General features: G+C 37.6%; 1 protein-coding gene across 5 annotated transcripts in view; it reads left to right on the top strand.

Annotated features, from left to right (window-relative positions):
* Positions 1-14845, top strand: part of LOC110454508 (glutamate--cysteine ligase catalytic subunit-like) — a 53055-nt gene extending 38210 nt beyond the window's left edge. For all 5 annotated transcript variants that reach the window (XM_021504038.1, XM_021504036.1, XM_021504034.1 and 2 more), the window contains 10 exons: positions 1448-1665; positions 2405-2521; positions 3373-3511; positions 5275-5387; positions 5613-5705; positions 7412-7516; positions 10778-10859; positions 11358-11473; positions 12595-12712; positions 13567-14845. In XM_021504038.1, coding sequence (XP_021359713.1) covers positions 1448-1665; positions 2405-2521; positions 3373-3511; positions 5275-5387; positions 5613-5705; positions 7412-7516; positions 10778-10859; positions 11358-11473; positions 12595-12712; positions 13567-13835 — 1370 coding nt within the window. In that variant the 3' untranslated portion in view covers positions 13836-14845. The remainder of the gene's footprint in view (positions 1-1447; positions 1666-2404; positions 2522-3372; positions 3512-5274; positions 5388-5612; positions 5706-7411; positions 7517-10777; positions 10860-11357; positions 11474-12594; positions 12713-13566) is intronic.
* Positions 14846-15941: the final 1096 nt, after the last annotated feature.

Raw genomic sequence — 15941 nt, 5'->3', positions numbered from 1 at the left:
AAGCTAATTGATCAATTTAATTTTCATGATGCACAGAAGTTTTACGGCGTGTCACACATGCATGACTTCACAGACATGAACACAGTTAGACTTGACTATATCGCTGTATACAATTTTTTAAAACACTTCGTTGGTGCAATGGTATATTATTAAAACATTTTGTGCATAAGATCGTCATCAGAATAAATAATATTTAACTCAATTCAATGAAGAACTGCCAGTCCTTCTCTTGAAAAAATAAGGTTTCCAGACCCTTCGGACGCTGACGAGGTAGATCTACCCCGGGTCATTTATATATATGTGACTGTATCCGTTTAAAATAGATATTTAATAAAAAACAATGTATGGCTATTTACAAAAGTGGAGTTAGGTGGAGGGTGCAACAGAATCAGTTAGCTGAAAGTTCCCCCTAAAAGACAAATATGAAGTAGAGGTATTTTAGATCTATTTCATATTTTCACCGAAAGATTTGTTCTAATTAGGAGGGCAAGAATATAAGCTAGCTACTTGTATCTAATCACCAGCAGTTAGCCAATTTAGGCCAGAAATGCGAACCCCTTTATGCTGTTTATAGTAATAGTTATAATATACAGCATTTGATATAGCACCCTATAGCTATCTAGCTAAACTAAGCCACTCTAAAGCACTTTACAGTACATACATATACAATTTATACAATACAATTAGCACATACATTAATCAATACAATTTAGAGGAATTCGAAGGAGCTGCCTTATCAGGTGCTAACTACTAGTCCTATATCTAGTAATATCTCCCTATGTGTGTATACCTGCATGTGTGCTGGAGATGTATTGTGTTCTGTTTGTAGTGGGAATGTGCTTCAAACGGTATCATTTATAGTGTCACCACGCTTGAATGCAACAACACAGATACAACAACATCCACCCCAGACCATTTTATACTCCACCCGGGTTGTTGGAGTTGTGTGGGCAGGAGAAAAACACTTTCTCTGAATATTCCATGCATACGACAACTTCGGGGATTGAACCCCGGTCGCCTGTGTGGAAGGCCGGAGTGTTAACCACTCGACCAATCCGCCCTTTATAAACTCCTATTAGTCATATATAGCTATTTACCCTTCAACGATTTTGTTTTGTTTGTGTTTCATATCCTTTTAACAGCTATAGTCATTTAAGGATGTGCCAGGTTTTCGTGGTGGAGGAAGGCCACAGTTCCCGGAGAAAAACCAACAACCTACAGCCAGTACCTGGCATCTGCCCCACGTAGGTCTCAAACCCGCAACCATGAAACGGAGGGCTAGTGGTAGCAAAGTGTCAGACGTATTAACCACTTGGCCACTGCGGCCCCCTCCCTCCATTTAACGAGTAACAAATAACACCTAACATGATGTCATCTGTGAGTTTCAAAAGATCTGATAGACCTTTTTCAATGGATTGATATATGTATATAACTTTTGGTTTTACAGTATTCAAGGATACCAACACCAAATCACCATTTGTAGAAGATTACCTCCCCTTGAAGGATGATGGAGAGGGCGCTGCTGCAGCACTGCCGGACCACATTTACATGGACTGTATGGGCTTCGGGATGGGCTGCTCTTGTCTCCAGGTGACATTCCAGGCCTGCAACATTGATGAGGCCCGGTACCTCTACGACCAGCTCACCCCGCTATGTCCCATACTGGTGAGTCACTGTCTCTGCTGAGTGCTTAACCCTTTCAACACTGTAGACCATAATGGACTCATCCATATCAATACATGGAAGAGTCTACTAAAGTTACATAGGGGTGAAAGGGTTAACTTCAGAACATTTATCCCAAGTTAAGATCCTCTACCTACAAAACACAGGATGATTCCCTATTTATTCCCATACTTTCCTATAGAAAAAAAATATTTCAAATTATGATACTGGTTACCAGGAAATTTTTGCCCACCGTAATGAGGGCAAGTTTATCATCACAGCAAACATTAGTGACAACATCATATGTTATCTAATGGGAGGGGCAAAAATTAGTGCTGGGAGAAAATTGATTTCATAGGCGAAGGGGGAAAGTTTGACTGGATGAACATTTCCCAGCATACAGTAGTGAACCCAGTGCCATGTTACCATCAAAGGTTCATAAAACATGCGGAAAAATTGATTTTACAAATCTGACATCACTGCCTGAAATCAACCTGGAGTACATAATTTTGAACTTTTTCCAGATTCCATTCCTCTGTAGACCCATTTTTGGTTTTTTTCCAGTTTCCATCCCTCGATCTGTAGACCCATTTTTGATTTTTTTTTCCATATTAATTGCACTGCATTCAGTTTGATAGAACATCTTACATATCACTTACTTATGTTGCGACCATGTTGTTTCTATGCATATTTGGAAAGTTAATTGTCTAAGGGAGATCACTCTATCTATATATTGTTTCAGCTGGCCCTCAGTGCAGCCTCACCTGTGTACAGAGGCCACCTTGCTGATATAGATGCTCGGTGGACAGTCATCTCACAGTCTGTAGATGACCGAACGAAGGAGGAGAGAGGGGAGAAGGTATGCTGTTAAAATATATCACTATGGTTACATGAGAAGTGTAGGGAGAAAGAATGTTGTTTAAAATATCACCATGGTTACAAGAGAGAGGGGAGAAGGTATATTGTTTAAATTATCACTATGGTTACAAGAGAGATGGGAGAAGGTATGTTATTAAGATTTGTGACTATGGTTACAAGAGAGAGGGGAGAAGGTATGTTATTTAGATTTGTGACCATGGTTACAAGAGAAGGGTAGGGAGAAAGAATGTTGTTTGAAATACCACTATGGTTACAAGAGAGAGGGGAGAAGGTATGTTATTAAGATTTGTGACTGGTTACAAGAGAGGGGATAGAAGATATATTGTTTAGATTGATCACTATGGTTACAAGAGATAAGGGAGAATTAAAAGGTATGTTATGAACATTTATCACTTTGGCAACAATAGAGAAGGAAGACAGCTTGTTATTTAGATTTATCACTTTGGTTACAGGACAGAGGGGAAAAAGAATATTGTTAAAATTTATCACTATGTAACATGATGAGGGAAGAAAGTATGGTGTTTAGATATATCTCTATGGTTACAGGATGAGGGGTTTGCAGGATTTAAATTTGTTTCTGTGTATAGGCTAAGCTTGTCAGTGAGTTTTTATAAATAATGATGGGATCTTGTTTTATATGAATACAGTTTCCAACTGTTTTTATGCAATGTGATGTGACATTATTTTGAGGCTGAATTTCTCATTTGAAATATTGGTTGATGTTAATTTCATGTAATATTCCACCATGGCTTTTCTATGAAATTGTTACTGTATTGTGATATATGAATTTTACATGTGAGTCTTAATCTCTCAATCAATTTTATTTTTCAGGAGTTAAAAAATAACAAATACCGCATCACCAAGTCACGGTACGATAGTATTGATAGCTACCTAATGGAAATGAATGAGGCCTACAATGATGTTGAACTATGTATAGACCAGGATCTCTGTAACGAGCTACAGGAAGCAGGTACTGTAGCATGATAGACTAATAATTCTGTAACGAGCTACAGGAGACAGGTACTGTAACATGTATAGACTAATAATTCTGTAACGAGCTACAGGAGGCAGGTACTGTAACATGTATAGACCAGTAATTCTGTAACGAGCTACAAGAGGCAGGAACTGTAACATGTATAGACCAGTAATTNAACATGTATAGACCAGTAATTCTGTAACGTGCTACAGGAGGCAGGTACTTTAACATGTATAGACCAGTAATTCTGTAACGTGCTACAGGAGGCAGGTACTTTAACATGTATAGACCAGTAATTCTGTAACGTGCTACAGGAGGCAGGTACTGTAACATGTATAGACCAGGAACTCTGTAACGAGCTACAGGAGACAGGTTCTGTAACATGTATAGACCAGGAACTCTGTAACGAGCTACAGGAGACAGGTTCTGTAACATGTATAGACTAATAATTCTGTAACAAGCTACAGGAGACAGGTTCTGTAACATGTATATACCAGGAACTCTGTAACAAGCTACAGGAGACAGGTTCTGTAACATGTATAGACCAGGAACTCTGTAACGAGCTACAGGAGACAGGTTCTGTAACATGTATAGACCAGGAACTCTGTAACGAGCTACAGGAGACAGGTTCTGTAACATGTATAGACTAATAATTCTGTAACAAGCTACAGGAGACAGGTTCTGTAACATGTATATACCAGGAACTCTGTAACAAGCTACAGGAGACAGGTTCTGTAACATGTATAGACCAGGAACTCTGTAACGAGCTACAGGAGACAGGTTCTGTAACATGTATAGACCAGGAACTCTGTAACGAGCTACAGGAGACAGGTTCTGTAACATGTATAGACTAATAATTCTGTAACAAGCTACAGGAGACAGGTTCTGTAACATGTATATACCAGGAACTCTGTAACAAGCTACAGGAGACAGGTTCTGTAACATGTATAGACCAGGAACTCTGTAACGAGCTACAGGAGACAGGTTCTGTAACATGTATAGACCAGGAACTCTGTAACGAGCTACAGGAGACAGGTTCTGTAACATGTATAGACTAATAATTCTGTAACAAGCTACAGGAGACAGGTTCTGTAACATGTATATACCAGGAACTCTGTAACTCTGTTAAGGATGTCACTGTAATGTAAAAATCAAATACTATATATAATGGAGGATGTGTAACCTAGGACACCTGTTTATACCAGATCTATATTTGTATGTTACTTGTACAGGTATAGACCGGACAATGTCGTGACACATAGCACACCTGTTTATACCAGATCTTTATTTGTATGTTACTTGTGCAGGTATAGACCGGACAATGTCTCGACACATACCACACCTGTTTATACCAGATCTATATTTGTATGTTACTTGTACAGGTATAGACCGGACAGTGTCGCGACACATATCACACCTGTTTATACCAGATCTATATTTGTATGTTACTTGTACAGGTATAGACCGGACAATGTCTCAACACATACCACACCTGTTTATACCAGATCTATATTTGTATGTTACTTGTACAGGTATAGACCGGACAATGTCGTGACACATAGCAGACCTGTTTAAACCAGATCTATATTTGTATGTTACCTGTACAGGTATAGACCAGACAATGTCGCGACACATAGCACACCTGTTTATACCAGACCTATATTTGTATGTTACTTGTACAGGTATAGACCGGACAATGTTGCGACACATAGCACACCTGTTTATACCAGATCTATATTTGTATGTTACTTGTATAGGTATAGACCGGACAATGTCGCGACACATAGCACACCTGTTTATACGAGACCCAATCTCCCTGTTCAGTGAGAAGGTTAACCAGGACGACAGTTCTGACACGGACCACTTTGAGGTGAGCTCCAAATTTTAACATTTTAATCTAATTACTGACAGAATAAACTGTGTTCAGTTATAAGTTTTGTTTATTTTGATGTTGTTTTTTTTCTAACAAAACTTTGATTTACAAAAAAGCAATCGGGTACTATGAAACATTCTCCAATGAATCATTATTATTGTTAAGAGATATTATCTAGCTCTTCGTAAAATTGGAAACAAAAGCTTGGTTCTTTACTTTCAGAATATTCAGTCAACGAATTGGCAGACCATGCGGTTCAAGCCGCCTCCTCCTAACAGTGATATTGGCTGGAGAGTGGAATTCAGACCAATGGAAGTAAGATTGAGCCACCATATACTATATCATTGACTGGAGATTTGGGTACCTTCCAATATTAATTGATTGTTACAAGGGAGATAACTGATGTTGTTACTGAGGAAGATTAACATGTAAAATGCAGGGAAATGACATCAGTTATTAATAAAATACTAGGGAGATATTCTTTTCAAGAATAAAAAGCTTACAACTGGATGTTGATATAACAAGGGAGATAACTTGTTATAATAGAGATGAATGACAGCCGCTTTAGATAATACAATGGAGCAAACTCGTTATAATAGAGATGAATGACAGCTGTTTTTGATAACACAAGGGAGATTACTTGTTATGATACAGAAAAATGACAGCAGCTTTTGATAACACAAGGGAGACAACTTGTTATAATAGAGATAAATGACAGCAGCTTTTGAAAATACAAGGGAGATAACTTGTTATAATAGAGATGAATGACAGCTGCTTTTGATAACACAAGGGAGATAACTTGTTATAATAGAGATGAATGGTAGCAGCTTTTGATAATACAAGGGAGATAACTTGTTTTAATAGAGATAAATGACAGCAGCTTTTGATAACACAAGGGAGATAACTTGTTAAGATAGAGATAAATGACAGCAGCTTTTGATAATACAATGGAGAAAACTCGTTATAATAGTTATGAATGACAGCTGTTTTTGATAACACAAGGGAGATTACTTGTTATGATACAGAAAAATGACAGCAGCTTTTGATAACACAAGGGAGACAACTTGTTATAATAGAGATAAATGACAGCAGCTTTTGAAAATACAAGGGAGATAACTTGTTATAATAGAGATAAGTGACAGCTGCTTTTGATAACACAAGGGTGATAACTTGTTATAATAGAAATAAATGACAGCTGCTTTTGAAAATACAAGGGAGATAACTTTTTAAGATAGAGATAAATGACAGCTGCTTTTGAAAATAAAAGGGAGATAACTTGTTATAATAGATATAATAACAGCAGCTTTTGATAACACAAGGGAGATCACTTGTTTTTAACACAAGGGAGATAACTTGTTATAATAGAGATAAATGACAGCTGCTTTTGAAAATACAAGGGAGATAACTTGTAATAATAGAGATAATAACAGCAGCTTTTGATAACACAAGGGAGATCACTTGTTATAAAAGAGATGAATGACAGACGCCTTTTATAATACATGGGAGATAACTTGTTATAATAGAGACAAATGACAGCAGCTTTTGATAACACAAGGGAGATAACTTGCTATGATAGATATAAATGATAGCTGCTTTTGATAATACAAGAAAGATAAATTGTTATCAGAGATATAAATAACAGCTGCTTTCCATATAGATATATAAAATGACAGCAGCTTTTGATAATACACATTTCCAAGGAGGGAGAAAGTGAGTGAAACGAGACTGAAATTGCTTTTCTCAATTTATTTTTCCCATTTTATGTATCAAACTAACTCCAAAAAGCATTAATATGATTCAGACACACCTGTTATGATCATTACACACACCCTGCAGTAACTAGGAGATCTAGATCACTTGATCACAGAATGTAGATTTCAAGTTAAGTGTGAGTTTGGACTTGAATGAGGGAGTTTCGAGGGAGAGTGGTAAATTTTGGTCAAATGAGGGAGTCTCCCTCCTTATGCATTACTGTGGAGAAATGTAGTGTTGTAGTAATATAGATATAATTGTTGTTACAGGTGCAGTTATCTGACTTTGAAAATGCTGCTTATACCGTATTTATTGTTCTGCTGACCAGGGTCATCTTGACCTATAACCTCAACTTAGTAGTACCCATATCAAAGGTGAGAGGTCAAATTATTTTGTTACAGGTCTTCATAGTTATACTTCTATCAAAGGTTAGAGGTCAACATAGATATACTTCTATCAGAGGTTGTAGGTCAAAATAGTTATACCTGTATCAAAGGTTAGAGGTCAACATAGTAATACTGATATCAAAGGTGAGAGGTCAAGATAGTAATACTTCTATCAAAGGTTGGAGGTCAACATAGTTATACTGATATCAAAGGTTGGAGGTCAACATAGTTACACCTCTGTCATAGATGGAAGGTCATTTTATTAAAACCTTTATAAAAAGTGAGAAGTCAACATATTAATACATTTATGAAATGTGACAAGTCAGCATATTTATACCTTTAGAAAAGGTGAGAGGTCAATATATTAATACCCATATTAAAGGTAAGAGGCTATCTTATTAATACCCATATCAATGCGACTTAATGTTTCTCTTGCAATGTGGTGTACAATCCGTTTGAGGTGCTCTTGTAGTTATTCTGTTGAATATAAATATATACATTCTGTTAAAATGTATTTCTATATATTCTTTGTTTGTTTGTTTGTTTGATTTTGTTTAACGTCCTATTAACAGCTAAGGTCATTTAAGGACGGCCTCCCCTGTGTGCAAGATGCATGCGTGTAGTGTATGTGTGTGTATTTTGGGAGGCTGCGATATGTTCGTGTTTGTCTCCTTGTGATAGCGCGGAACTGATGCCGACTTTATAGTGCTACCTCACTGAAACATACTGCCGAAGACACCCAGCAGGACGCCCCACCCGGTCACATTATACTGACAACGGGCGAACCAGTCGTCCCACTCCTAATTTGCTGAGCGTTAAGCAGGAGTAGAAACTACCATTTTTAAAGACTTTGGTATGTCTCGGCCAGGGGACAGAACCCAAAGCCTTCCTCACAGGGGCGAACGCTCAACAAATGGCCAAAAGTGAGGCATTGTCAAGGGAGACATTAGGAAGAAGAAAGTTATTTAGAAAGGAGAGAAGAGATAAGGTCCCAAATTTAGTCGCCTCTTACGATCATGCAATTGGGGGCAGCAGGTACAATTCTTACGCCCTACCTGCAGAGTCATCTATATATTCTACTTAAATAAGAAACTAAGAGATGGATATCAACCATATTTGACTGGAAGCATCCATAGGTGGTAGGGATTCAAAATTGTACAAATGGTGGGACTGACCCCCCAGGGGGCTGAGGGGCGGGCCAAAAGGGGGCAATTTGGCTATATTGCTATAAACGACTTCTTCTCTAGAACTATGCCATCAATATCGATCATATTTGGACAGAAGCATTCATGGGAAGCAAGGATTCAAAATTGTACAAATGGTGGGGCTGACCCCCCGGGATATGGGGTGGGGCCAAAAAATGTTTATTACTTGGAAATGGTTGAGATCCCCACCATATTACCAGTTATACAATTGCTGAGTTTAAAGAGAAGAATGCACATTTGCTTCCAGGATGGCCCTAGGGTCTGGCCCCACCCTTGGAGACATATATATAGTCCTTGGGCCATAACTTGAAAACGGTTGAGATCCCTACCCCAAAACTATATATACAAATGCTGGGCATAAGGAGACGAATGCAGTCATGATATAAGAATAGACCCTGGGGTCTGACCGAACCCCTAGGGACCTAGTTTCTTAGTCACATCTTGGAAACAGTTGAGATCCCCACCCTATAACCATATATACAATTGCTGAGTATAAAGAGATGAATGCACATATGCTTCCAGGATGGCCTTGGGGACTGCCCCACCCTTGGAGACTTAACCCCTGGGTCATAACTTCGAAATGGTTAAGATCCCCACCCAAAACTATATATACAAATTACAATTGTTGGGCATAAAGAGACGAATGCAGTCATGATATTAGAATTGATCCCAGGGTCTGCCTCACCCTTGCAGACATAACCCCTGGTTCATAACTTTGAAACTGTTCAGGATCCCCAACCCAAAACTATATATACAAATGCTGGGGGAAAAAAGAGACAAATGCAGTCATGATATTAGAATTGATCCTGGGGTCTGGCCACAACCCTAGGGACCTAGTTTCTGAGTCACAGCTTGGGATCTCCCTAGGGACCTAGTTTCTGAGTCACAGCTTGGAAACAGTTGAGATCCCCACCCCATAGCCATACATTAAATTGCTGAGCATGAAAAATCTAATACAGATATGCTACAAGAATTGAATGACCTTGGTGTCTGGCATATTCTCTTGGATCTCATTTGGAGAATATTTTGCCATGATTGCTTAGATATCCAGGTGAGCGATACAGGCCCTCTGGGCCTCTTGTTGTATTAGTATAGATATAATGTTTATCAGTTGACAGGTAAATGAAAAAATGTAAGTTGATGTAACTGTTTGCAGTTCATAATATAAGCAGAAAATAACACATTAATTAGTATTATTATAGATATAATGTTTGTCAGTTGACAGGTAAATGAAAAAATGTAAGTTTAAGTTGATGTAACTGTTTTGCAGTTCATAATATAAGCAGAAAATAACACATTAATTAGTATTTACCTTTCAACAGGTAGATGTTAAAACACAATAATCAATGTTTACCTGTCAACAGGTAGATGTTAAAACACTATTCAATGTTTACCTGTCAACAGGTTGCAGATAAAACATTAATTAATGTTTACCTGTCAACAGATAGATGATAAAACACTAATTAATGTTTCCCTGTTAACAGGTAGATGAAAAAACACTAATTAATGTTTACCTGTCAACAGGTAGATGATAAAACACTGATTAATGTTTACCTAACAGCAAGTAGATGATAAAACACCAATCAATGTTTACCTGTTAACAGGTAGAAAAAAAAACACCAATTAATGTTTACCTGTCAACAGGTAGATACTTAAAAACTAATTAATGTTTACTTGTTAACAGTTAGATAATTGAAAACTATTCAATGTTTACTTGTTAACAGGTAGAAGATAAAACAATAATTAATGTTAACCTGTTAACAGGTAAATGATAAAACACTAATCAATGTTTACCTGTTAACAGGTAGATGATAAAACACTAATCAAGGTTTACCTGTTAACAGGTAGATGATAAAACACTAATCAATGTTTACCTGTCAACAAGTAGATGATAAAACATTAATTAATGTTTACTTGTCAATAGGTAGAAGAGAAAACACTAATCAATGTTTATCTGTCAACAAGTAGATGATAAAACACTAATCAATGTTTACCTAAAAACAGGTAGAAGAGAAAACACTAATGAATGTTTACCTGTCAACAGGTAGATGAGAACCTGAAGACAGCGCACCAGAGAGATGCAGTGTTGGATGGCAAGTTCAATTTTAGAAAAGAACTTTTCACAGGTGAGTATGGTTAGCAACCACAATAGATTGTACTCGGAACTCATTCTGATAAAACTGATCGACTGGTCAAATTTCCGACAATTTTTCACTAAGAGCGTTTCTTTACCGTGATCTATCCTGTTGCATATAATGGTGTTACCGATATTCAAATACATTACATGTATTACTTAATGTTACCTTGTAACATACATTGTGACCTAGGTTATGATGAACTTTCGACCTATGTTGTTACTTTTTGTGACTATTTGCATCCTAACCGAACATATTGGAATTACATGACATATATCAGGGCCTACATGGTGATTCATGGATTACCGGTAATATCTTTCTTTATCATAGTTATGATCTTATCATGACCTACATTTTGACCTTATGATGACCTGCATTCTGACATTTATAATGACCTACATTTGATGACCTACATCAGGGCCTTCATGGCGATAACTGGTAATATCTTTCTTGAGCTGCATTAAAACCTGTTTTGTGTCTGTCTACCAGAGTGCTCCCCAGAAGAGATTGCTAAGTGTATGGCAAAGGGCTGTCCTCGTCAAAAATGTGAGTGTATGGATGACGAGTACCAACAGATGTCCATCAATGACATCATCAATGGCAATGTGAGTACACTAAAGTAATGAGGGTACACTAGGTCAATGTGAATACACTAGGTCAATGTGAATACACTAGGTCAATGTGAATACACTGAGGGAAATGTGAATACACTAGGTCAGTGTGAATACACTAGGTCAATGTGAATACACTAGGTCAATGTGAATACACTGAGGTCAATGTGAATACACTAGGTCAATGTGAATACACCAAGGTCAATGTGAATACACCAGGTCAATGTGAATACACCAGGTCAATGTGAATATACTAGATCAATGTGAATACACTAGGTCATTGTGAATACACTAGGCCAATGTGAATACACGAGGTCATTGTGAATACAATGTGAATACACGAGGTCATTGTGAATACACTAGGTCATTGTGAATACAATGTGAATACACTTTGTCAATTTGAATACACCAGGTTAGTGTGAATACACTAGATCATTGTGAATACAATGTGAATACACATGGTCATTGTGAATACACTAGGTCATTGTGAATACACTAGGTCAATGTGAATACACTAGGTCAATGTGAATAAACTAAGGGAAATGTGAATAATTTTGGTCATTTTTACTTCAAAAGAAGAGATTTCTAGTTAATATAGATTGGGTTGTCAGGAGGTGCATTGGATAACACACTCATCTTTCACCAAGGTGGCTGGGGTTCGATTCCTTGATTGGATGTGAAAAAGTATAGGCTCACCTGCCCGACCATGTGGGTTTTTTCCTGGTACTTCGTTTTCTTCCCATAGTTAAGCCCCGCCCCTGCCCCTGCACTAAAATCCAGGACGAAGAGTAATTAAATTGCAGTGACTTGTTTCATATCTATTGTAAAATAAATAAATTTTATTTTGTTAAATGTCTAGGTCCCTTGTAATATAATCAACAGCAGTAGTGGAAAATAATCAATGGTGTTAAACCACTATTTGAACCCTTAACTTCAAATCGCTAGTCCTACTATTGCTCTAACCGATTTAGCTAGTAGGCCAATGGAAGTTTCCTGGTCCAGCTATCAGACAGTAATATCCATACGAAAAGAAAAGGGAAGCTACAGTATCTGGAAAACCACAGAGCAGTTGGACAGGGATCCGTAAAGAAATGTGTTATTTTCTTCTTATGTAGGGTGAATTTCCAGGTCTGATTCCCCTGATTGAGAAGTACATTGCTAGCCTTGACACAGATGTGGATACCTGCTGTACAATAACCAACTACCTTAAGTTCATCTCTAAGAAAGCTTCTGGTAAGTTATACAATACAATAATGTCAACAATAAATTTCCAGAATTCTCCGAATAATTATCAAGGAAATGGTTCGTAAATTCCTTCTGTATTAACTAGACTGTGATTTTTGTCTCGCTTCCACAAAGTGGAAGCGAGACTAAGGAGTTGCTTTTCCGGCGACAGCTTCAACATTAAGTTTTTGCGTTTAACTTAGCTTCTCTGAAAGTATAACTATAAGTGCTACACCAACCAAACTTGGACCATAAATGCATCTTAAGTAGTACATCTTAACCCATGAATCAAATGCTGGATGCGGCTTTCCGTTCATGGTCCATTGACTTTGTCAGCATCTCCATCAACATTTAGTTTTTGCGTTTAAGTTAGTTTCTCTGACAGTATAAGTGCTAGACCAACCAAACTTGGACCATAAATGCATCTTAGGTAGTACATCTCAACCCATGCATCAAATGCTGGATGCGGCCTACATACCTTTCATGGTCCATTGACTTTGTTAGCATCTCCATCAACATTATGTTTTTGCGTTTAAGTTAGTTTCTCTGACAGTATAAGTGCTAGACCAACCAAACTTGGACCATAAATGCATCTTAGGTAGTACATCTCAACCCATGCATCAAATGCTGGATGCGGCTTTCCTTTCATGGTCCATTGACTTTGTCAGCATCTCCATCAACATTAAGTTTTTGCATTTAAGTTAGTTACTCTGATATGTGCAATGATGGTCAAAGCAGGGCATAGGCGAGACACATCAATTCAAATAGTTTGTTGTGTTAGAAAACATGTTAACATTGTAGATAGATTCATTGTTAGATCAATTTGGAAAAACCTAAAATGATGTGTTCTATTGTATCTCCAGGTGAATTGAAGACAACATCGAAATGGATCAGAGAATTTATACATAATCATCCTGCCTACAAACACGATTCTGTTGTCTCAGAAACCATTAATTACGACTTGTTGAAGATGTGTACGCAGATATCAACTGGCGAGATTTCGTCACCTCTCGTACAGCCGACAGTGTCGTCAAAAACCACGGACGACATTCCAACTGCCATGTCTAAAGCAGAGGGCTATCTCAACGAGAAAAACACAAGGTCACGTACAACTAACGGTCTGCGCTCCTAAATACCACCGTCACCAACATGAATAGCCAAATTGTCTTGACCTGAAAGAATTGTTGTAAACAGAGATTGGTTTTTAATCTAAGTTGTGACCTTGTCAACATAGTACAGTAAAATCCCACTTACAAGAACTTGTGGGACCCAGATCAATAGCTCGAGGAATACATGGTATTCAAGTAATCCGAGGTTGGTTTTAGATCTTCAAGTATATATCTGTCAAATCTTGTAGAACTCGGTAGGGACCAAACGAACTGTTCGACGAATGAGGGGTATACGAGTAAACCGAGTTCGAAGATGTGGGGTTTTAACTGTATTCATCACTTTTAGTATGTAGTTCTCAATTTTTAACCCTTTCAACCCTATGCAACTTTTGTAGACTCTCCCATGCATTGATCTGGATAAGTCCATTATGGTCTACAGTGGTAAAAGGGTGAAGCTGTGTGCTTAAGGACATGCTATATAACTATTAACTTACTGGAAAATGAGCCAGAATATGGTGTTATTGCTCAACTTATTGATTTCAGTGGTACCAGTGTTTTAGGGAGGAAAGCTGTAATGCTCTTACTGCTTATGTTCCGATTCAGCAATTAATCATTTAACTGATTCACCCCTGAAGACACATTTGAGCTCTTCCAATTCAAAGGTTGGAATAGTTCATTACGAAATTTCAGGGGTGAATGAGTTAAACAGAAATTTGACAAGTAATACCCGATAGACTTTATTAAGAGTGTGTTTTTGTTTCAAATGGAGATGATACAGTATAGTGGGTTATTTACGAGAACTTAAATTTTTCGGTTGAAAAAAAATCATCAGCAAAACTATAAGATGTGTGATACAACCTATGTATATGAATCGTCATAACAACAGTACTATTTCATGAAGACATTACGGTTATGAAATTTATTATCGCAGCTCATTTTTAGGTCAGCTGAGACAAAGGCCGTTTTCGTTTAAACGGTTGAACCCGTTCCGATGACAGTTGTTCGTTTATTAAATAAGGACGGACCTAGTAATCTGATGCTGTTTTCAGGCGAGTCTTGACAAAGCCTTGCAAGACCTGCATAAACATTTGCAGGTCCGCCAGGATTTATACCGTAAAAATGTTACATTTAAAGACCGCCAAACTGGTTGTTCCGCATAAACGAACAGGCCCAATGTCTCAAGTGACCTATTCTAATCGCCTTTTGTCGCCGTCCATCGTCTGTAAATAATTTACGTTTTGGACTTCTCATCACAAATCACTGAACCACTTACACTGAAATTTTGCATAAACCTTCCATGGCTAAAGATTCACCATAATTGTGAATAATATGGTCTCTGCCCCCGGGGGCCAAAAGTGGTCAAATTGGCTTCAATTTCAACAATCTTTTTCTTAAGACCCAGTAATGCTGGAAACAAATACTCTTAATAGATAGATAAAATGGTTTAAAGGTGGTTTATCAAAGATTATTTCAATACTCCCATACTTCATGCCCCCCCCCCCCTGGGGATAAGGTGAAATTTACTGTAGTTTCTGTAGGAAAGTTATATATGTGTTCGTCATTTTTTAAAAGCAAAATCAGAACAGAGTACAGGTGACCGTTAAGGCCCATAGGCCTCTTGAGACACATGTCTTGCTATTCTGCGGATCATATCTTCCCGATCACGTTGTTGACCGGCGGAAATCATGAAAATATCATCCCCACGTAAATTATCATGCTGTACAGTAACTTGGTTGTGTGATCTCACTACCCTCAGTAAACTTCGGAGGAAATTGTGAAATCAGTTTGAATGTTACATCATCGCTGCTTATTTTATGAATGTTGATCGCTTCATAATCATGGTAAAAAGGTTGGAAGTTGTTTCATTTTAATGCAAATACCAAAAATTGTAACTATGCATAAATTTTTTTTCAGCATGGCTGACTATGGCTTTAATCGATCCCTTTTGATAGGAACCCATACCATGTCAAACTTCCCTCAGACCCTTTTGGAGATGAAGTTACAATGTCAATATATTTCTTTTCTTTAAGGATCCCTGTACCACTGCTGGCCAAAACTGTAATTAAGTACAGGAAACTGTTTTTTTGCGTCATGACTATAGCTTTGATAAATCATTTCTTAAAATAGAA

The sequence above is a fragment of the Mizuhopecten yessoensis genome, unplaced genomic scaffold (assembly GCF_002113885.1).
Source record: "Mizuhopecten yessoensis strain PY_sf001 unplaced genomic scaffold, ASM211388v2 scaffold7903, whole genome shotgun sequence".
NCBI lineage: Eukaryota > Metazoa > Mollusca > Bivalvia > Pectinida > Pectinidae > Mizuhopecten > Mizuhopecten yessoensis.
This window is presented reverse-complemented; position numbering and strand designations above follow the sequence as displayed.